The sequence below is a fragment of the Epinephelus fuscoguttatus genome, linkage group LG22 (genome assembly GCF_011397635.1).
Source record: "Epinephelus fuscoguttatus linkage group LG22, E.fuscoguttatus.final_Chr_v1".
Taxonomy (NCBI): domain Eukaryota; kingdom Metazoa; phylum Chordata; class Actinopteri; order Perciformes; family Serranidae; genus Epinephelus; species Epinephelus fuscoguttatus.
Genome location: NC_064773.1, coordinates 37,208,805 through 37,232,474, shown reverse-complemented (window position 1 = coordinate 37,232,474; position 23,670 = coordinate 37,208,805). Strand labels below are relative to the sequence as shown.

The following is a 23,670-nucleotide window of genomic DNA, read 5'->3' as shown; positions in this document are numbered from 1 at the left end:
CTGTCTCCTATGTCCCTCAATTTTAATGCACCACGGGGGGGGGGGGGGGGACCCCAGATGGGCAGGCCTTCCTGCCCCGCCCATCTGGGGTGTGTCTCTGGCTCTTTGGGGGGGGACTGGCCATTGCCGCCCCGGGTCCTTGGGTCCGCGTGGTGTCCTGTGGCCTCTGCGGCTCCCTGGGCGTCTGGTCTGGGCGCTCCTGCGGCCTTGGGGTGCCTTGCCGCCTGCCTTCCCCCGCAGGGGTGGGACATTGGCCCTGGACCCTGGTGATGGTTTTCATAAACACACTGGGAGGGTTCAAATACACGCATGCATGTTCGATACTTCAGCTCCGTGATGCATCGCAAAGAACCGATGGGATCACTCAAAAGGGGCTCAGTTGCTTCTCAGACCTACCACACTGCGCTGGCAACTCTTCTCCACAATCGGGCTTTCCTCCACCACCAGGACTCTCACATTTCTGGTGTTCAGTATAGACTTCTCTTTTTTCTTTTTTTGCCTGTTCCTCCTGGTTTTTTTTGTTTGTTTGTCTGTTTGTTTGTTTTTTTCTCCTTCTTCTCCGCATGCACTGTTGCTATATAACTCAGGACTTAAGCACCTGTCCCTCAGTCCCCCCTGCTTGTCCCTTACTTTCCCCTTGACATACTATGGTGTATCACGGCCCTCTCTGGCTCATATTAGGAAGTTTTTCCAATAAAGGCTGATAGGCTAGTCTCCAGGGAGGGTGACGGTCACAACCACGCACAGTATGGGTATAAAATACTTGACTGCAAGATTAACAGTGCCTCAGTCTTCATAAAAAGCTTACACCCTTTTGTGGCGCTAAGCTATGAAGACTAATGCAGACAGGTTGAAAAAAAAAAAAAGAGCATTGCAATAGAAAATAATGGAATAAAATTCAACAGAATTGTTTAATTCAACCTTACCGGAACTGAATGTTTTTTGCGTCCTCTGATGCTTCTGATCTCCATGTCACCTGAATGGAGGTCTTAGAAGATTCTGATGTGTGGGATACAGCGGAGTTCTGGACACACATGCATAGAAAGAGAAAGGCAAAAAGAAGGAAGGTATTTAGTATTTAGATGGGGGGTTTTTTAAGTATGCGTTTCAATCATTAAAAAAAATTAAATATGTGGGCCTGCCTCAAAATCTGCAGCAGAATATTGGTAGTTGTTAGTTATATCAGTACTGAGCAGAGAAGGACCAGTTATCATAAGTTGCAAAACACAAAAAAAAAAATTTTTTATAAATTTATGTTAACAGTAAGTGGGGCTGCATAGCTCAAGACAATTCTAATTTGTGATAAAAGCACTAAATTTAGTACACATATAACTTAATATACGCAGAAGAAATCTGGATGGCATTGCAGACTGGCATTCTGATGACCATGTCAACAAAGTCCAATATGGCTGCCACCTTAAAACCCTTTTCGGCTGTAACTTTTGAAAAAGATGAATTACAAATACAAGCTTTGTGTCTATTCTATGTTTTTTGATCATAAGAAATACATTTGACTGCTTCTGTCTTATGTCTGGATGCATCTGGACCCCTAATTTGCATATTTCCAACCTAGAATATTTAAAAAAAGAAAAAAAGAAACTCATTTGGAAACTTTCAGATATTTAAACATTAGAAAGATACTGGGATACTCAGATTTATAATTTATTTTAAAATCATATTATATTTATGGCAAAAAAAGGAGGTGACCAAGGCACTCTTGAGGTCCAAAGATTAAAAAATCTTTATTTGAAGTGGCTAATACATTGTAAAAGATAAAATGCACCTACGCATTGCAGCACACAGCCTTCATCAGGGTGACAAATCAATCATGAGGACACAGGTGAAACCTATATAGGTAATACCAGGAAGTGACATCATGAGCATATGAACAAACAGGTGACCCAAATGAGGGGAAAGATTAAAAAACAAAACAAAACAAAAAAAACACAAAGAAAAAAGCATCAAAGTACACAAATAAACACATTATCCCGGACAATACCAGGAAATAAATACCCTTATAACCTAAGCTAAATCTAAGGCATGTATACACCGTTTAGATCCCTGCCAAAGAAATATAATCATAAAAAAGGAGAATAATCAATTTCCTCATTGAGGCCTGGATATGTCATGGACTTCAGTTGGAAAATCCAAACGTTTCCCGTTGTAGAAGGCGCTTGAGACAATCACCCCCGCCCCCCTACGAGAAGTAGGGACCACTTCAATGACCATGACTTTTAGTGTTTTGTGGCTGCCGTTGTAGCTGACTGTAGCTAATATTTTGTTCATATTATTTTTATTTTGGGTGAACATTCTCAAAACCTTGCTGTTATTTTTTTGCGTAGTACACTTTATTCAATGTCTGCATAGTTCCATTTCATCTGTTGTAGCAGGGGGGGCCTTAATTAGCGACACACAAAACATGCACGAGTGACGTAGGCACAGCTTCCCGGCAAAACCTTTTGCTCAGCTCTATAAATCTGACAGTCTGTTCTACACCAATGCACAGGTGGATGATAAGGTTTCATTGCAAGCTCTGCTGGATTCTGGCTCCATGGCCTGCACCATTAGAAAAGAGGCTGAGCAGATGCTTAAGAATGTTGGATTAGCATCAGAGCCCAGTTGCACTCACCCTGATATTGTGCTTGTTGGTTGGGGTGGAGCTCAAGTCAGGTCCAAATGCATTCACAACCTGAAGATGGAAGTGTATGGATGTACATTCAGTGTGCAGACACCTCATAAAACAGTTCAAACAGTCTCCCCACTTCTGGCACGTTTTGTGCAAACCTGAGTCAACAGACGCACCTGAGATAATGCAGTTTCTCAACATGTTGTCCGGCATCACCAGGTGGAGAGGTGACACAATGCCAGATTTTTTTGGGACTGTCAAACTGGCTCAAGCAGTCACTCTTCTCCCAAGAGCACCTGGTTTGGGGCAAGTTGCCTGCAGCCTCACTGCTTTCTGAAGGCAGTGCTATTCTGGTTGAACCATCTAAAGCACAGTTCCACAAAAAAGACATCATCATCATCTGCAGGTCTGTAGCACCCATTAACGGCGACAGATGGGTACCAGTCAGGACTTTGAACACCTCTGACAAAGCTGTCACTTTAAAGTGTCACACCAAGGTGGCAGACGTGTCCATCTGCATTGCCATTGAGGATCTGGATGTAACCCCTGAGTAAATGTCAGCCGCAGAAGTCAGAGTGCAGAGTCAAGTGCTTGATGAAGCAGCTAACAGCCCTGATCACCCTCCTTGTCCCAGTTTTATAACACTCTGCATGAACTGGGACTGGACGATTTGGACATTGATTCATGTGAGTTGCAGCGACTGATCCGCAAGTATGAAGACATCTTTTCAAGGAGCAAACTTGATTGTGGGCTGGCTAAGGACTTTGTCCATCCCATACATCTGTTTGATGAACGTCCGTTCAGACTCCCCTGCTGGCGCGTCCCACCAGGGGAGTACCACAAACTCCGACAGGTCCTCACAGAGATGATCATCCAGAAGTCCAGCAGTGAGTGGGCATCCCCACTAGTGTTTGTTTGGAAAAAGAATGGGGATCTCTGAATATGTGTGGACTATTGCTGGCTGAACGCACGCACAATCAAGGATGCACATCCTTTGCCCCATCAGTCTGACTGTTTGGCAGCTCTGGGAGGCAGTGCCATATTCAGTGCAAGTGCATAGTGAAGCCGTTGTCTGCATTGACTGCCACACCAACAGGAAAAAGGGGAAATGCAAGAGGTGCTGCTGTATTCAAGAATTTACATCCAAACAACTGGACAGAGGAGCATCGGAGTTCATTTGAACAGTTGAAAACTGCACTCTTGGAGTCTGTTGTACTTGCACACCCTGATTTCAGCCGACCACTCCTTCAGTACACAGATGTCTCTTAGGATGGCTTGGGCGCCGTATTATCCCAGATCCAGGATGGCGAAAGTAAAGCACGCCCCATCGCCTTCGCCAGCAAGGCACTCACCCGTGCTCAGACCAACTATCCTGCTCATCGCCTGGAGTTTTTGGCACTGAAGTGGTCCGTTTGTGACAAATTTAGCCACTGGCTAAAGGGACACACATTTACTGTTTGGACGGACAATAATCCGCTAACCTACATTCTCACGAAACCTAAACTCGACGCATGTGAGCAAAGATGGGTAGATGGGTACATACCTGGCAGTAAGAACGCTGTTGCTGATGCCTTGAGCAGGCAACCCTTTGTCCAAAACACTGTCTGTCAGAGGCTTATGAAAGAGTCATATAAAGCGCTGTTGGAAGAGTTGCAACAAGTTCAAGAGAGTATAGCTCAGGAGGTGTTCAGAGTCGGTGCCAACCATCAGAGTGTTGAATGCCCACCTCCACCAGGGAACTTGGAACATCACTCTCTGACTGATGGCGAAGTATCTGCAGTCCTGGCAGGTCATGCTGAGTGGGATCAATGTCCCAGGCAAAGGGTGGTCTCTTGGCTTGCTCAAGACCTGGAGAAGCTAGTCCCACTAGGCCAAGACACTCTGCCTGTCTTCTCACTCCAAAAGCTCCAGGATGAACAGGAAAGGGATGCCACACTGTCGCAGGTCATTTTGTTCGTTACCCGCGGGAGACGGCCATCGAGAAGAGAGAGAGCTGGACTGTCATTAAAGGTACTCAAAACCCTGAAGCAGTGGCAGAAATTAAGTATGCTTAATGGCATCCTATACAGGGTGAGTAAGGACTCACTAACTGGAAAAAAGCGGCATCAGTACATTGTACCCTCCTCTTTGGTCAGCGATGTTCTGCATGGTGTCCAGGACGATGCCGGCCATCAGGGTTAGAGCAAGACTTTGCACCTGACGAGGCAGAGGTTCTTCTGGACTGAAATGGAATGCGATGCCAGAGAATATGTGAAAGTCTGCAAGCGCTGTGTTGTTAGCAAGACACTGGAGCCTGAGGGGAGAGCTCCACTTGAAAGTATCAAGACCACAAGCCCCTTGGAGCTTGTCTACCTGGATTTCTGGTCTGCTGAGGACTCCAATGGTAGGAGTGTGGATGTGTTTGTGGTAACAGACCACTTCACTAAAATGGCCCATGCCTTCAAATGTTCCTACCAGTCAGCAAAACAAGTCGCATGCCAGCTGTGGGATAGATACTTTTGCATCTATGGATTGCCACAGAGGATCCATTCAGACCAGGGCGCAAATTTCGAAAGTCAGTTGATTCAGGAGTTGCTGCAGATTGCTGGTCAAAAGTCAAGGACAACCCCGTATCACACCATGGGGAATGGCCACACCGAGAGATTCAGCAGAACTTTAGGGAACATGATCAGAGCATTACCCCCCAGGGATAAGCAGAGATGGCCACAAATGCTGCAGACACTGACTTTTGCTTATAATTGTACAGCTCATGAGTCAACTGCACATGCTCCATTCTATTTAATGTATGGATGGATCCCCAGACTGCCAGTGGATGTTATGTTCCACAGTGTGGAGACAGACAGCGACATCACAGACTATGACAGTTATGTCAAGAGAATGAGGGATGACCTCTGGGAAGCCCTTACACTGGCCCAAGTCAATGCCAGTTCCAGTCAGCAGCGCCAAGCAGACTTGTACAACAAAGGTATGAAAGGCACAGACATTGAAGAGGGAGATCAGGTTCTCGTGGCAAACAAGGGTGGACGCAGTCGCAGAAAACTAGCTGACAGGTGGGAATCTACACTCTACACTCACTACACTCTCTAAAGACTCAAGGTGCCACATTACCGCATCAGACACCAAGGCACTGGAAAAGAGAGAGTTGTCCACAGAAACCTGCTTTTGCAAGCCAACTTCCTGCCAGTGGAGATGGATTATGAAACGGTGTCATCTTTTGACAGTGGCTCTGAGGCAAGTCAAGAACACAGTGAGGTAAATGGAAGCCTCCTAGTGACTGAGTCTGAGTTTGACCGGTCAGAACGCACTGCTAGCTGGGTAGTAGAGACTACTTCCTCAGGACATTCTCCAGAGAGAGAACATGCACCCCCTGAAACCCTTCAAGTGGTGACCCTTGATCCTGAATCAGACATTCAGAAGCCACAGGCAAGTGGCAGTGTTGGCGTGGATTCAAGTACTGATGCTGAGCCAGATGTTCATGCTATAGAGAATACCGGAGATGAGACAAACCTGCACACTGAAATAGACAGAGACAACAGCAGTGAGGCTGAGACTAATTGCAGTGGGGAACAGTTAAAACCAAGCAACAGTCATCCAGAGAGTCAAGAGAGAAAAAGAAACGCACAAGCCAGCAACATGATCAGTGGTTTTGCCAAGACTCTAGACTATTTTTGTAGGTAACAACCAGGTTGTTATGTCACCAGGATAGTCCTAAATTCCTTGTGAATGTGCAGTCTTTTGAGTAAGCTCAAAGTTAGGGTAACAGTTATCTATTCTATCTATAGTTATCAGTATGAGATTGTTTATAGGGCACTTTCTTCAACAAGTGGATATTAGAAGTCTGACCAACTTCTTTATACTCACTTTCCCTTTTAACTGGGAGACGCTTATGTCGGATGTAAAGATGTACGTTAGAGAATAATAAGCTGTGCTAGTATTACCTAGGATTCAGCTACTAACCTGTACTAGAGCAGTTTTTTTTTTTTTTTTAATTAATAATTTTGATTTGACATATAACAAAAGACGACATACTGACATACCACATATAACATACATACTGTTAGACAATAACACAACAACAGTACTATCAGTACTATACAAAAATACAAAATCAAACAGGACATAAGGGGGGGGGGGGGGGGTGCAGAACAGATACCATAAAGTTCAATCACCGTTTTCAACCATTTTCCCTAGATAAGATCTTATAAAAATCCAGGGTCCATCACCACCATGGTCATATTCAAAAAGAGCTCAAGCTGCCCGTTCCATTGATAATAGATTCAGAAAGTCTTTTAACCAATTATCTATGTTGAAGCAATTTGGTTTGTGTGATTTCCAATTCATCAGAATTATACACTTAACTGACATAAAAGCTAGAGCAATAATATGGTGTGTAAGCTTTGATTGTATACTTTCTATCCTTGTGCCTAAAAGGCAAACTGATGGACACAAAGGTATTTTCACATCTAGAATAGAAGACAAGCTTAATATCACCTTGTCCCAAAAACATCTCACTGGGGGACAATGCCACAACAGATGCATAAGTGATCCTACCCCACCACAGCCATGCCAACATAAATGGGAAAGGGAGTGATCAATTTTTTGTAGTCTACATGGTGTAATGTATGCCCTATGCACGATTTTCATTTGTAAAATTTTATATCGAGCACATTTAGATACCATAGTTGTATTTCTTAAAACAGACTCCCATTGGGCATAAGTCAGGGATACAACCAAATCCCTCTCCCACTGATGTTTGATGGAAGCTAGGCTGTCCGAAGAGGTGAGGCACAACAACCCATACACTGCTGAAACTACCCTCCTTCCTGAGGCAATCTGTCTCAATTTATTATCAAGTTCTCTATTAAGCCCCATGGGCATATTCTTGGAGATGTGTGACCTTAAAATTGATCTTAACTGTAGATATGACAAAAATTCAACATCTCTTAGATTGTACAACTTTTTTAACTCGTTAAAAGGTACCATATCTCCATCCTTCACAATCTGCCCCAATTCATTTATGCCACAGCACTGCCATTTGTTGTTTATCAATGGTCTGCGTCCAGCCAGTAGAAGGTGGTTGTTCCATATGGGACATGATGGCAAAGATGCCCCATCAAAGGCTAAACGTTTTTGTATAAGTTTAACTATCTCACAAGAAAATCGTATTAAATGATTGTCCATTTTCAGGGTGATTTTAGGGTGATACCATAATGCTGATAAAGAGACAGACTTATCATATTCAGATATAATCTTCTCTTCGATCCATTTCCAACTGCCAACATCACTCTTACATGTATAGGCCCATGACAGAGGAAATCTTACATTATAAGCCAAATAATATGAGTAGACATCCGGTATTGCTAAACCACCAGTTCTTCTTGGTCTCATTAATCTTTTGTAACTTATTCTGGGTTTCTTATCCCTCCACAAAAAAGCAGTAAAAATCTTATTAATTTCTTTAAACCAATGAGAGGGAAATTTAAGTATAGCTGAAATCAGAAATGATAATCTTGGTAAAATATTCATTTTAATCACTTCTGCTCTACCCCATAATGAAATGGGGAGAACTGTCCATCTCTTAATGTCTTCCCTAATTGACTTTAGGAGGTGTGGCCCATTCAAGTCAAAAATCTTATCTATAGGGGTTTGAATGTTTATACCAAGATATTTCATGCCTTGTGATTTCCACTGAAAAGGGGCGGTACCAAGATGTGAAGGATAGGTCAAATGATTTAGGGGTATAGCGTCACTCTTATTAAAATTCACCTTATAACCAGAAAACTTCCCAAATGCATCAATCAACTTCATCACCTGTGGAATGGACTGAGATGGTTTGGATAACGTTAATAAAACATCATCTGTGAACAGATTAGCTTTAAAATCACATCCCCCAGTAATGTTCTTCTGTGTTCGTATAGCCCAAGCCAGAGGTTCAAGAGCAAGAATGAAGAGGGATGGTGAGGCGGGACAGCCCTGTCGAGTCGACCTCAAGAGGTTGAAAGGTTCAGAAATGATACCATTAGTTTTGATCGATGCAGTTGGTTTGTTATATAGTGCCATCACCCAATTAATAATAAGGGGCCCAAAACCAAATTTAGATAGAACATAAAATAAATAATGCCACTCTATTCTGTCAAAGGCTTTTTCAGCATCCAGCGATAAAGCTATCGCTGGGTGCTGAGATGAGCCTGCTTTTGCCATGACATGGAAGAGTCTCCTCATATTATTAGAGACCAAGCGGCCTTTAATGAACCCAACTTGATCAAGATGTATCAATGAAGAAACGACTGACTCTATACGCATTGCTAAGATCTTAGCAAACAACTTGTAATCATTATTTAACAAACTTAAAGGGCGAAAATTACTCATTTGTGAATGGTCCTTACCGGGTTTAGGCAACAAAGAGATTGTGGCTTGGCGCATGGTCGGTGGCATAGACTGATTAGTTATTATATCACTGAATAGTAAAGTAAGAAGTGGAGATAAATCATGTTGGAAACATTTATAAAATTCTATAGTGTACCCATCATTGCCTGGTGCCTTCCCTGATGAGAGGGCTTTCAAAGCAGAAATTATCTCAGACTCACAGACAGGTACCTCCAAATGTTCTCTCTCCTCCTCTTTTAATGTTGGTAAAGGTATGTCTTTAAAGAAGGCTTCCATATCCTTCTCATTCTTGGAGCCTTCAGACTGATAGAGTTTAAAATAAAATTCTCTGAAGGCATTATTGATTTGTGTTTGCTCATAAATAGCTGACCCAGTACTGTCACATATAAATGGTATCATTTGACGATTTACAAGTTGTTTTAACCTTAATGAGAGCATTTTACCTGCTTTATCACCTGCTTCAAAATACTTCCTACGAAGTCTGAACAGTGCAAAAGCTGTTTCTTCATGAATAATTGATTGCAGGTCTGCCTTTAAAATCAACATTTCATTTTTGAGTCTTAAATTGTTGGGATCTAACATATGCTGTGCTTCTAACATTTTAAGATCTGAAATTAATTTATTTTTCTTCATTATCATTCTTTTCTTTTTTGCTGTAGAATAGCTAATTATCCATCCTCTACATGTTACTTTAAATGCCTCCCATACTGTTTGTATTGAGGGCACAGATCTTAAATTAACATTTATATAGTCTGTTATTCTCTCTCTTATCAAGGACACAAACTCTGCATCTTTAAGCAACGAGTTGTTAAATCTCCACTGCTTACTTTTATGATTATTAACTGAAAGAGGGAGGAGGACTGATATGGGAGCATGATCTGAAATAATAATATTGTGAATTTTACTGTCAATCACATTCTCCACAACAGATTGTTATAAAAGTAAATAATCAATCCTAGAATATGAATTATGAGCATGAGAATAAAATGTATACTCCCGTGCCTGAGGATTTACTACACGCCATATGTCAGTCAACGCTAAGGACTTCTGCAATTCTTTAAGTGCTGTTGAGGATGCAGCATCAGATACGAGCGGGTGGCCAGACCTGTCCATTACCGGGTCACTAACCAAATTTAAATCTCCTCCTAGAAAAATTGGATCTCCAGCAAATTCCGAAAGAATCACATTCAACTTGGATATAAATTTAGCTTGACCTATGTTAGGAGCGTAAATATTAACTAAAATACACTTTTCATTTTGTAACAGACCTGATATAATTATATACCTACCATCTTTATCAACAATTTTCTGTGACAGTCTAAAAGATATTCGTTTTGCAATTAAGATACTGACACCCCTGGAGGCCCCAGTACCTGGTGCTGAAAAGACCTGGCCAACCCACCTTTGTCTTAGCTTAACAGATTCAGCATCCTTCAAATGTGTTTCTTGTAACATTGCCAAATCACAACCAAGGGATTTCAAATGAGTAATAATTTTATATCTTTTTGTTTTATTTGAAATCCCTTTTACATTCCAGCTAATCAATTTAATAGTAGCCATATCACATTTTTAACATGAATCACATCACACATTGCTTCATTATAACGATAGAGCAAACAAGAGACGGCTAAGAAATAAAAATATAACCAGGAGCTATCCATGTTCTGCACCAACACGAAGGGGAAGTATACACAAAACACATACCAACAAACACAAAATAAGCCAAAAGGCAGATACATAATAAACAAAAAAGAGATAGAAACTATGTCCATCCCCTGTCCGTGAGCAAACTAAAAGGCACAGCTGTCCGCAATGAACAGACCATATGTTTAAACTTAGTGCTGGATCGGTGCGTCCAAAACAAGAGGGAAACAAAAAAAAATGTAAACAATTTAACATAACAAAAGACCCTCTTGAATATTAAACTTAAACTCAAATGCAAAGAACGCACAAGATCCTGGCACAAGATCCTACACGTAACTCGCACCAGAATAAATTTATAACAAAACAAAAAAAAAGTAACTTAACTACTGTTTAGCTTACTTGGCAGTTGCTGGTGCGATCATACCTCATTCGAGTCACATTAACCAAAAACCGAAGGCAGCCTGATCCTCAAACCCCTCATCGCCTCCGCAGGATTATTGTAAATATGTTTGTCCCCCTCGATGGAGACTATCAGCCTCGCGGGGTATAGCAGTCCATATCGTAGTCCTGTGCCCCGCAGTTTCTTCTTGATGTCCGCGTATTCTGCGCGCTGCCTCTTAATATCGACAGGTAAATCCTGGAATACGGAAAGTGGTTTACCTTTCCAGGTAAGCTGCTTTTTCTTCCCCGCTGCTCTCAGGATATTTTGCCTGTCATTCCACCTCAGCAGCCGCACAAGGTATGGGCGAGGTGGTTCGGATGGTCCCGGACGGGGACGTAGACTCCGGTGATGTCTCTCCACCTCCGGTATCATGTCGGAATCTTTCAAGTCCAAAATATACCTCAGGACATCGCTTGTCATCTTGTTCGGATCACCTGCCTCCAACCCTTCTTCCAGGCCCACCAAAACAATATTGTTCCTCTTGCTGTGAGCTTCGAGGCTGGTTAATTTGGCTTTCAGTGAATCCATGTCTTTGGTCAGGTCTTTTAAATGTTTGCAGTCCGCGGCCATCTGGTCCTCTAAAGCTCCAATCCGCTTCTCCGCGTTGGTAACTCTGTTTAAAGTGGCCCGTGTATCTTTTTTTAGTCCACTGATCGATGCATTGAGCTCATCGAACCTTTGTTGGAATGATTCTTTGATACTCGAGACCTCCGCGATCAGATGTAGGGCCCAGGCCGGTGTGTCTTCCTCTGCCATGATTTGTTTGGCAGCACGCCAACCAATATCACGCTTCTTTGCAGTCTGTCTTGTCTCTTTGCGGTTTCCAACACCTGACATTCACACTTTAATATGTTACACACCTTTTCCGGGGTTCCGTGGACTGTATATAAATATTTAGAGGCAAAATACTAACTTTTAAGGTCTGTCACATGCGGGAGAGACTAGCGTGCCATGCCTACGCAGTCACGTGACCAGACTAGAGCAGTTTTGAGAAGTTCAGCAGGGAGTATGTAGCTGAGCTAATATTTGTTCATATTATTTTTATGTTGGGTGAACATTCTCAAAACCTTTCTGTTATTTTTTTGTGTAGTACACTTTATTCAGTGTCTGCATAGTTCCATTTCATTGGTGCTCTTCCTGAGTTAACATGCATAATATTAATCTGTTGTGGCTTAAACTGTATGAAACGTAGTAGTATACATTTGTTGACATATTTCTGAATTTTTGTTGATGTTTTTGGTCTGTAAAACGGCCGTTTTTTGTGTTAAATCCGTCGGAGATTTTGTCTAATTTGCATGTCCTCTGACTCGCTGCAAGAGGCTGACGGAGCCTGTAGCTGTGTGTACTGACTGCCCCTGTGCTACTTTCTATAGGTGCGTTATAGTATTGTTATGTGTAATAATTTCATTGTTGTGCATAAAAGTTCTGTGTCACTTGGACTGCATTCATATTGAAGTAGTAGCCTAGTTTAATAAAAGGGAATAAGGTTTCTATTCAATATGCATTTTTAATTTTTTGTTTTTACTCTGAAGAAATACATACAGTTGTTAATGTGCATACATTTTATTTGTGGCAATATTTTATTTATTTTATTTTATTTTACTTTACTGGAACACACACAAAGGGGAAAAAAAAAAACTTTGGAAGCTGTTGTGATGGAGACTGATGGAGCCTGTAGCTGTGTATGTGTGTACTGTGCTACTTCCTATAGAGAATAAACTGCAGATCCTGACAAACTGGTGTCCTTCAGCCTGTGTCAACCGACTTACAGCTGCTACACCATGACCAGCCTGTCTGTAATGTTTAGCCATGGGATATTTGTCATTTGAAGTCCTGATGGCATAAACATGTTCAGACACCCTGTCCCTCAGTCTGCGTTTAGTGCGCCCCACATAAAAACAACCACACTCACACTCCAACTTGTATATAACATGTGTAGTGTTACAATTGATGAATGGATGAATGTGGTATGTCCTGGGTCCATTAGTGTCTTTAGATGTGTTAGTTTTCACAGTGTGACGACAAAAGTTGCAGTTCCCACATGGATGGTTGCCTGTGGGTCTGAGGAACCAGCTAGGCTTGGTTAAGGGAGCCAGGTCACTGTGTACCAATTTATCCTTTAGGGTAGGTGCTCGTCTGCAGGAGAAGGCTGGGGTCTCTGTAAACACTTCACAGAGAGTAGGATCACTTTCAATAATGCTCCAATTGCGTTTTATGATTTCCTTGACCTGAGCCGCTTCTCGACTGTACTGGGTGACAAGTATATTTGCTTGGTGTTTCGAGGCCTGTGAGACTGTTAGAGGAGCCTTTTTCTCTCCAGAGATTTGGCTTTGTTGAGAGACTGATTTAGCAGACTGGGCCTGTATCCCCTTTGTTGAAACCTAGCATGCATCTCCACAGCCTTCTCCTCAAAATCATCATCTTTGTCACAAATGCGACGCAACCTTTGAAACTGTCCAAAGGGAATATTTTTGATCAAACTGGGGGGGTGAAAAATGTCCACCCTGAGAATTGTGTTGCAATCCGAACTTTTTCTGTAGATGGTAGTGTGAAGTGAGCCATTCTCAGTCTTTAAAATTTTCAAATCCAGGAAGTTGATTTCTATAGAAGCGCACTGCATTCACTGGATAAAAAAAAAAAAAAAAAAAAAAAAAAATTAGACACCTTATCTCATAATTACGAGATAAGGATCTTGTAATTACGAGAAAAGATCTCGTAATTACGAGAAAAGATCTGGTAATTATGAGATCAGGATCTCGTAATTACGAGATAAGATCTCATAATTATGACAGAGTATTACACTAAGCAAGGACAACAATGGGCACCGTATATATTTTGATGTATTTCATACTTCAGATTTATATTGTTTGGCGTTAACTGGTGACAGAAAAGAACGAATTTCATTCTGCAGGGAAACTACTGTGCATATTGAATCTTGAATCTATGTTTTATTAAGACCCTGTGTGCGATCAGAGCTGTGGCACAAGTTACGCACCGAAATCTGGCAGAAGAAAAATAATAATAAGACGAAAAATAAGTAGGCTGTGTGTGACTCATGCGCTGATGAAGTGGTGGGTGATCGATGTGCCTGACATCAATTGAGTTAGTTTCAGCACCGCGGTAGTGGCCAGCTCCTGTTAAGATATAAAAGCGGACAAGGTAATAACAGAACTTGTCTTGAGAAATAACTTTCAAATTGAATCAGAGATTTACGACAGAGTATTAGGGCCACATTGAAGAAAAAAAAATTCGGAGATTTCGAGAATAAAGTCATAACTGAGAAAAAGTCATGATATTACGAGAATAAAGTTGAATTATGAGATTAAAGTCATTATTTAATGAGATTGAAGTCATAATATTATGAGAATAAAGTCATAGTTTTTTAAAGAAATAACCAATAACAAACAGAATGTCAGATTGTCTTTCATGCCTAAGTAGCCTACTTAATTAGGTTCGGGAACCGGCACCGTGCCGGTGTTCTGACGATTTGGTTCTGTATCAGTCGAAATGCGCTGTTTGTGACTCCGGGCCCAACTCTGCCACTGATTGGCCAGTCTGACATTCTTCATAATACATAAAGAACGTTAGTGAAACACATAAGCCTAACAGAAACATACATTAGTTTGGGGACAAGTTAGTGGTCACGTTACTCGTCACCACCTGAGTGGCAGCTGGTTACAGTAGTTCCGACCCCCTTCGTGGATGTGCAGTATGTGGTTCTGAGCGAAGCAGTGGCCAATGTGGCACCATTCCTGATCTCATAATTACGAGATCCTGATCTCGTAATTACGAGATCTTTTCTCATAATTACGACATCAGGATCTCGTAATTATGAGATCTTTTTCTCGTAATTACGAGATTCTTTCTCATAATAAGGTGTCTAATTTTTTTTAATCCAGTGAATGCAATGCACTTCTGTAGATTTCTGTTTTACAGTATTCAATACTCAATTTGAGGTTTTCATAGAGAGAACTGACATATTTATGAAATTGTAACAGTTCATTTTCAGATCCAGAGAACATTAATTTGGACAAATTACTTCAGGAATGTGAAAGATGCAAACAAGAACTGGACAAGGAGATAAAACTCCTTAGTCACCCTCCTCTTAAAAAGGGAACTGTACTGGAATTATACACTAGACACTCTGTCACCTAAGGGGCTCAATGAGGACTTTAACATCAAACCTTTTTGTGACTACTAACTATGTGAGCTTCTGGACTGAGATTGGACTCTGTATTGCTCTTGTGGGAGCACTGGACTCTGAACTTTTGTGTGTGAGCATTGGACTCTGAGCTGCTTGCAAAACATCTGGTACAAAATAATTGGTGTTAACTTACACTGGCCTGTACTGCTGCGTTCTGTGTCCTCCTATGCACTATGTGTGTTTATATGTGTATATATATACTTGCTTGACCATGTTCTTTCACCTGGATTATTAACACTAAAAAGGTGGTAAAAAATGTTTATAAAAAAATGTTGGTGTACTAAACATGATAACTGATTTTCTAAAAAATGTATCTTTTCATCATCCCAAGTACTGAATATTTTATAGAGGCGCCTCTATACATTTAGCCAACTGAGTATGATGGCCTTACAGCCTGATGTTTCTTTCTTTTGTGCTGTGTATAGTGTTATCTTTTCTATGTTGTATTATCACGGTCTTATTGGTCACGTGACCTGTGTCAAGCTTTAAAAATGGCGTCCTCAGCGGTATTTTTCAGTCTGAAGAAGGGCACCTGTGGCCCGCAACGTCACTCCATGATGATGGAATAAATGGACCTAAAAAGGGAGCTGAAGTGTACGGACTTTTGTTTGTTTGTTCAGATCCAGAGAACAACAACAAAATGTCGTCAATGTATCTCCCATATCACTTTATTTTCTCATAGAAAGGGTTTGCAGGACAGAGTATGTGAAGCTCCTCCAACCGTCCAAGGTATAAATTGGCATAACTGGGAGCGAAGCATGCCCCTATAGCAGTGCTTTTTTGTTGCCGGTAAAGTTTATCCTGAAAGAGGAAAACATTGTTGTTTAGTGTCAACTCTGTCAGCTGCACAAGATAATCAGTAGGGGGCATAATTTCTTCTGGTCTGAGTTGAAGGTAATGTTGTAAAGCCTCTAAACCTTCACGATGTATAATGTTGGTACAAAGTGATTCTAAATCCATCGTGACCATATAACAAGGACCAATATCTGTGAGTTCAGATAGCTTGTTAAGTGTGTCAGTGGACTTCTAGGAATGAGGGCAGTTTGAACACAAAAAGCTTGAAAAAGTGGTCAGCATACTTTGAAGCAGGCTCTGAGATGGAGTCAGTGTTGCTGATAATGGGTCTTCCTGGAGGTTTGATGGGATCCTTGTGTACTTTGGGCAGCAGATAAAAAACTGGCAACCTGGGATAGGCAGGGAGGAGAAAGTCATGTTCCTGCTGGGAGATCCACTTGTTTTCTTTAGCATTTCCCAAAATAAAAGCCAATTCCTGTTTCATATTCTCTAAGGGATTGCAGGACAAAGGTAAGTAATAGTCTGTATTATTCAGTTGTCTGTAGGCCTCTTGCTCATATTTTTCTCTCCCCCATACAACAACAGCTCCTCCTTTATCAGCATTGCGAACAATCAGATTTTCATTTTTTGACATCCATGTGATGGCTTCATTTTCTTGCTTGGCAAGATTGCTTGAGACTAACATTGTTAATGACAGGGTGAAAAGCTGACTTAGGTTTGAACATAGGTTTGGGAGTGGCCTTCTGTATTTGAGATGTTCTTTCAATAGCATTATGAGGACTTTGCTTATACCACATCTTCAGATGCATATTCTTATAAAATCTGAACAACTTTAATTTGGAACTGATTAGCCCTGTAGGTGGGAGCAAAAGACAAACCTTTTGACAAAGCTGAGATGCACTCACTGGAAAAGGGTATGTCCGACAGGTTCATCACTGCGTGCTGTTCTGGTTATTGGAGCGCGTCCTGGGCAGTAACTGGTGTTGAGAATGGGCTGTGTGTCTTGCTCTTCCTCCCCCTCCGTGTCTTCCGTCCCTTGCACCCCTTGTGTTGTATGGCATGTCTAAAAAATCAGATGGATCATTTGTCTGATGATTGGTGCCAACCCCCTTGTCACTGCATTGCTGTGTGTCCAGGAGTAAACAGATGTACCTCCCTTGTAGTCATCACTGTCTCTGTTGAAAACCATGCCGTTTGTCAATGTCCTCTTTCAGTTTGTTTTCAAAAGGAAGCTTCTGATACTCTGATGCCAAACGGTCAATATCAGCCTTAATGCTCTCAGTATCTGCATTTAGGGAATCCTTTTGGCATTTGGATTCCTCAATCAACAACAGAATCAAATCCAGTGAGCACTTATTTAAAATTGCTTCCCATTTCTGTTTGAAGTCAGGGTTGTCGTGACCAAAGGATGGGAACTTTTTGATTTGCAATCCTCTAGGAATCATTTCCTTCCTCCAATAGTCCGACAGGGCTAAATCTAAATTTCTTAGATTTAGCTTAGGTTATAAGGGTATTTATTTCCTGGTATTGTCATGGATAATGTGTTTTCTGTTTTCTTTGTGTTTTTTTTTTGTTTTGTTTTTTTTTCTCTTTCCCCTCATTTGGGTCACCCATTTGTTCATATGCTCATGATGTCACTTCCTGGTATTACCTATATAGGTTTCACCTGTGTCGTCACGATTGATTTGTCACCCTGATGAAGGCTGTGTGCCACAACGCGTAGGTGCATTTTATCTTTTATAATGTATTAGCCACTTCAAATAAAGGCTTTTTAATCTTTGGACCTCAAGAATGCCTTGGTCACCTCCTTTTTTGGCCACAATTTATCACCCCGGCACCAAAGAGTACCTTGAAGGTTTTTTTTACTTATCCACCAAATGAAGCACTCCTTTTTTCTATTTTTCATATTATATTTAATTTATGCTCTCCAATTTGCATATTACCAATATGGCTGCTATCCCAAAAATTTGACTTAGACACATTGTCACCCTCACTGAGTTGTAGGGATGAGCTTTTTCCATGTTTCCATGCTCTAACCTCACACTTGCACACTGAGAAAAGCGTAAGCGTAGCTGGCCAGTCAGGATGTGCCAACCCAAATACATGTGGACCTCACAGTATATAGGTAGGCGGATTCCTGTGTCTAGCATCCTATACCCTCTTCAGCGAGCAGCATGTGAGCGAAAAGGGCTTCACCTGTGCTAATAGACCTAAAGTTACAATATCATAACATTCATTCTATCAGGCGCTACTGGACTGTATAGGTACAGTGGGTGGAGCCTGATGAATGACATGTCACGACACGTGTCACGACATAACATCAACCCAGCAACACTGATCCTGACCGGCAAAGATGTAGTCACCTTAGCCCTTCTACTTCTTTACAACCTTAGGCCACCACAGTGGAGAGGTACGGGGCCCAAGCCAACCCAGGTGGTGAGCAACTGAACTGGATGGAGCTGTGGCTCAACCCTGCAGGGGTTGAAAGACAAGTATAGATATGCTGCACATCCCCCGGTCCTACATGGGACCGGGGGATGTTTGCCAGACATCCCCCGGTCCTACATGGGACAACAGAAAGCACGTGAGGCTCAGCGAGACCAAAGGATTCCAGCCTCTCGGTCTCCTCCAGCAGGAAGTGCAAGCCCAAGCTTTTTCTGGGCCTCAACCTGTTTCAGCACAGAGTCCTAATGTGGTCACCAACTCTGCTGATGTTCCAGCACGGGCTGTTTCGCCTCATGAAGGTCACTCTCGGTTCTTTCGGGAACCTAAACTTCTAAAGTTAACTTAACTTCACAATATAACTGACTCCTACAATCAATTAATCACAACTACAACAAGAACTATGAACTGGACTTTGCATTGCTGCAGTTTTACACTCCATCTACACACCCAAAACAGTCCCTTTTCCCCTGGCTGCTTATTATGTATATTTATTAATTTATTCATTGATTTTTTCTCTCATGTTTATTTATTAATACTTATCTCTCTTTTGTTTCGGACTTATTTGTTTACCATGTATTTTGAATTGTAACTTGGAAATCAGCTCTACAGCACTTTAACTTCTATTGTCCTCCATTATTCCAGCACTTAAACCCCCACTGTCCTTACATCTACTACTGTTATCCATCACAATTGATCACAAATATAACAAGAACTATGTACTGGACTCTGCATTGCTACACACTCTATCCACACACCCCATACAGCCCCTTCTCCCCCGTCTGCTTGTTACTTGGTTGCATCCAGAAACAAGGCGTAAAGCTTACACATACTTAAGGCACTGGAGGCAATACGATGTGTGCAATGATACTGTTATATGTCGCTGGGCGACTTTATACTGTGACGATAAGATTGTTATGTGTTTTAATGTATTTCATTTTTTGTAACTGCATATTTTATGTGTACTGTATTGATTCTTTATTATTTTTTAGGAACTATGCTGACAAACATCTGGCAGGGGGGCTACCAATTTAAATCAGCCCTTGGCTGCAATTGGGTGCATCTACATTTTCTTTTTTTTTTTCTTTAAAAGGAATGTTCATTGATGTACACTGTCCCTTCTTAAACAAATAAATTATTTGAATTATTTGAATTGAAGATGATATTGAACATTTCCTGGTCACCTTTGAGAGAATAGCAGTTGCTTGTCAGTGGCCAAAGTCAGAGTGGGCCTTCCAGCTAATTCCACTGCTAACAGGTAAAGCCAGGAGTGCTTATGTGCACATGGATGTCGATGAATCTCTTGATTATGATGAAGTAAAGTCGAGGGATGAGACGGAGGGGCGGAGTGTAGAGCAGCTTTCTTGGCCATGGCGTATGTGCAAACGTGTCTGACCCCCGGGAGTGGCGCCAGAGAGAACCATAGGGGGCAGTGGGTGTTGCATCAGCTGGTGAATAGATCCCCTTCTGCTTTCGCAAACTGAGTCCTGGGGTATGTCCCAAGTCTCTTATTTTATACTGCTAACTCCTAACTCCTTACTTGAACCAGAAGTTGTTTGAGGTCCGCCATCTTTAAGGCCATCTCATGTCTCTTATTCCTGCCAGTAAGGAGTTAGCATTAGGAGTTAGGAGGGATCTGTTAGGTGCGATGAGTAAGGTAACACGAGAGGTTCCTAACAGGAAGTCTTTTTCAGGCCCTGATGTATAAATCACCGCCCCCTACGTCTGACTCATTTGAACGAGATGGCGGAGAAACAGCGCAAGTGTACCCGTTACATGCATTCTTTGGAATGAAACGCTGTAATTCGCATGCCTATGTGACAACAAAGAGTAACGTTAATGATATTTCGTGCAAGACAGTCATGTTGTAATTAAGTTTATTTCATTCACAACCCGTTGTGTTGTTCAGTGGACTGTCGGTGATGTGTGGCTGTTAAATGTGCAGCTGCTCATGTCCAGAACCACATGTGTTGATATAACAACACACACACACACACACACACACACACACACACACACACACACACCACACATTTGCCCATTATTAATTGTCCTGCATGTCATGTGTGACGGCCCTGCTTGGCTGCGTTGGTTGGTAGTTCATGCTATGTTGATGATGTAATTGATGACATGATGTATTGTCTTTCCCCCATCAGCTGATTGTTTGGATCAGGAGCACCTGGGCCCGGTGCGTGGACAGATATAAGCGGTGCGGGCTGACGCCACGCTCTCTCTCTCTCCTGACTCTTCGCCAGCGCCCGTACTTTTGTTTGGCTTTTTTGTTTATTTAGGTTATCTCCACAACATCACACCTCGCATGCTCCACACATCCACATGTACACTACTGATCACACTGACTACCACATCCCATACCTGCATTATGTTTATTTATGTTGCTTTATTTAAATAAATATACTTTTGAATTTGAGTTCGCGCTGTGTCTCTCCACTTTTGTCATTGCCTGCAAGCCGGGTTATCAGAAAATGGGGGCTCGTCCATCACACGCAATTTGGTTACATGTGAGTAGTTTTCTAATGTTTGGTTTCTAGTTGCACATTTGGTTTTGGTTTGATTTTTGGGTCAGGATTGTGTGTTATAGTAAACTGTGCTCTAGTAGGTATTTTGTAAACATGTATGTGACTTGGTCGGGCTGAAGGAGTTTCCTTCAGGCTTTTGTAATTTGATTCCTGTTGCCGGCTGTGGCGTAAATTTGTTGCTCGGTGACGATCGTTTGTACAACTTGGAGAGTTCACAGTGCGTTTGGCTGACTGATCGGGGTGAGTATGGTGTTTGATGTGGAGGCCTTTTGCGTTTTTTTGCGTTGACAGAGTTTGTGTGCGCTTACCTCGGGCTTGGCGAGGGAGAGGTTGTATCCAAGGACCAGTCTCTTTGTTTATGCCGGTGTCAGGTGGCCAGGTGGCCAGGTGGCAGGGGTAGTTCCTCAGCGTGTGTGGGGGTGAGTGACGGTGTGGGGATCCCCTTGTAGGCTTAGCGGCGTTCCCCTTTGGGTGCGTTGCGTGTGGGTGTTAGTGCTGTGGCGACATAGCGGCTGAAGCTTTTGTCTTGGGAGCATGGCCGTGGCTTCGAGAGGGTTGCTAGCTTGCTAGTCGCTCCCCCGTGCCAGCGGTCTCTAGTGCGTAAATACCCACCGCTGCTCGCTGCATGAAGACTAGGGGGGAGTTTAGTTAGGCAGGTTGATCATTAGATAGCGGGGAATCTCCAAACCAGGATCCTCTTTGTGCGCAGGGGGATACTTCACTGTCCTCCTGAGCCTGTCCAGGCGTAAAGTTGTCTGTCTTGTTTTTGTGTCTGGTCCTAGAGGTAAGTGGAAATGGCTGAATTTGATGCGTTCATTGCGGCTCTGTCAGAGGAGGCATTGGAGAGATGTACAAAAGAGCAGTTAATTAAACTGGCTGATCATTATTCGGTGGACGTGGGGGATAGGAAAATTAAAGGGGAGATTAAAGTGGCTTTGAAAGTAAAGCTCGTAGAGCTGGGAATTTTTAGATCTGTTCCTGTGCCTTTGGCGCCACCTGCTGTTTCCTTGCCTGTCCAGGCGCAGGGGCTGACTTTTGAACAGCAAAAGGAGCTGCTCTTGCTACAGATGGAACATGATAAAATTAAGTTTGAGATGGAAGCTAAAAAACAACTTGAGCTGGAGGTGATCCGCCAGCAAACAGAAAAAGTGAAGCTGGAGCTGGGTTATCATCAGTCTCTGGGTAAGGCTGATAATGGGCCTGAGGGACAGACGCGTCCTTTTGATAGAAATAATCTGCGGCTGGTACCACCTTTTAACGAGAAGGATCCTGACTCATTTGTTGTATTGTTTGAGCGTGTTTCTGTTGCGAGGGGTTGGTCTGATGCGGACTGTGCTTTGCTGCTTCCATGTGTCCTCACCGGCAAAGCGCAGGGGGTGTATTCGTCACTGAGTGCGGCTGAAAGCGCTAGTTATGCCAAAATAAAATCTGCGGTGCTTAAGGCATATGAGCTCGTACCTGAGGCATATCGCCAGCGTTTCCGATCTTGGGAAAAGAGAAGTGGCCAAACATATGTTGAATTTGGCCGTGATCTAACTGCTTAAAAACATGTTACCTGGTCGGATTGCTACATATGTTATCGAACAGAAGGTTACTTCTGCGGCTGATGCGGCTGTGTCAGCAGATGAGTATGTGCTGCTCCATAAGGGTGATTTCAGAGATCGTACACCCAGCCGCGATGATGTTGGCTGGGGTGGGAGCATTCGCGGTGCTGCAGTGGCTGATCAAAGGTGTTCTGGGAAGACTGGTTCAGTTCAATTTGAACCCAACTCACGAAATAGTTTTGACAGCAGTGAAATTTGTAATTACTGTCATGAGAAGGGCCACTGGAAGGCCGATTGTCCAGTGTTGCGGTCTAAACATAGAGGAGGAAACTCTAATGTTAAGCCTGCAGCAGCTGTTGCACCTGTGGTTACTGGCGGTGTTTCTGAGCTGGTTTCTGATGTGGTTTCTCCTGTCTGTGATACGGATGTTTTGGAGGCATATGCTCCTTTCATTAGGAGTGGGTTTGTGTCACTGGTGGGTAGTGATGTTAAAGTCCCAGTTACCATCTTGAGAGATACAGGGGCCTTTGACTCCTTTATGGTCGAGTCAGTGCTGCCTTTGTCCGCCGAGACTGACAGCGGTGACTTTGTCCTTAGTCGCGGGATTGGGATGACTGTTTTACCCATTCCTTTGCATAAAGTGTTGCTTGATTGTGAGCTGGTGCAGGGTGAAGTAGCTGTGGGGGTGCGGCCGGCGTTGCCTATTGAGGGGGTTCATTTTATTTTGGGCAACGGTCTGGCTGGTAAGAGAGTTTGGGCTGACATCCCTCCCTCACCTGTTGTTACCCCCTGTCCGGTTGATGATGTTTCTGATGTGAGCTCCAGTAAGGTGCCTGATGCGCTGCCAGCCTGTGTGGTTACGCGCGCAATGAGTTAGGCTGGGCCGGAGTTATCAGGCGGGAAGCTTGGTGGCACTGATTTCGAGGCTCCGTCTTTGTCTGATTTTCCACTGTCTGCGTCACAAGGTGAGTTGTTGCAGGAGAAGTCTGATGATTCCTCTCTTAAGGACATATTTGACCGTGTTCTGCCAGCTGTGGAGATAAACAGTG

The 23,670-nt window shown here is 42.7% G+C and overlaps 1 protein-coding gene across 1 annotated transcript in view; it reads right to left on the bottom strand.

The window, feature by feature from the left end:
- LOC125882999 (putative ferric-chelate reductase 1) overlaps positions 1–23,670 on the bottom strand; it is a 333,018-nt gene that overhangs the window by 271,693 nt on the left and 37,655 nt on the right. Inside the window, exon 4 of the mRNA XM_049567087.1 lies at positions 927–1,024. Within this exon, the coding sequence (XP_049423044.1) occupies positions 927–1,024 (98 nt within the window). The remainder of the gene's footprint in view (positions 1–926; positions 1,025–23,670) is intronic.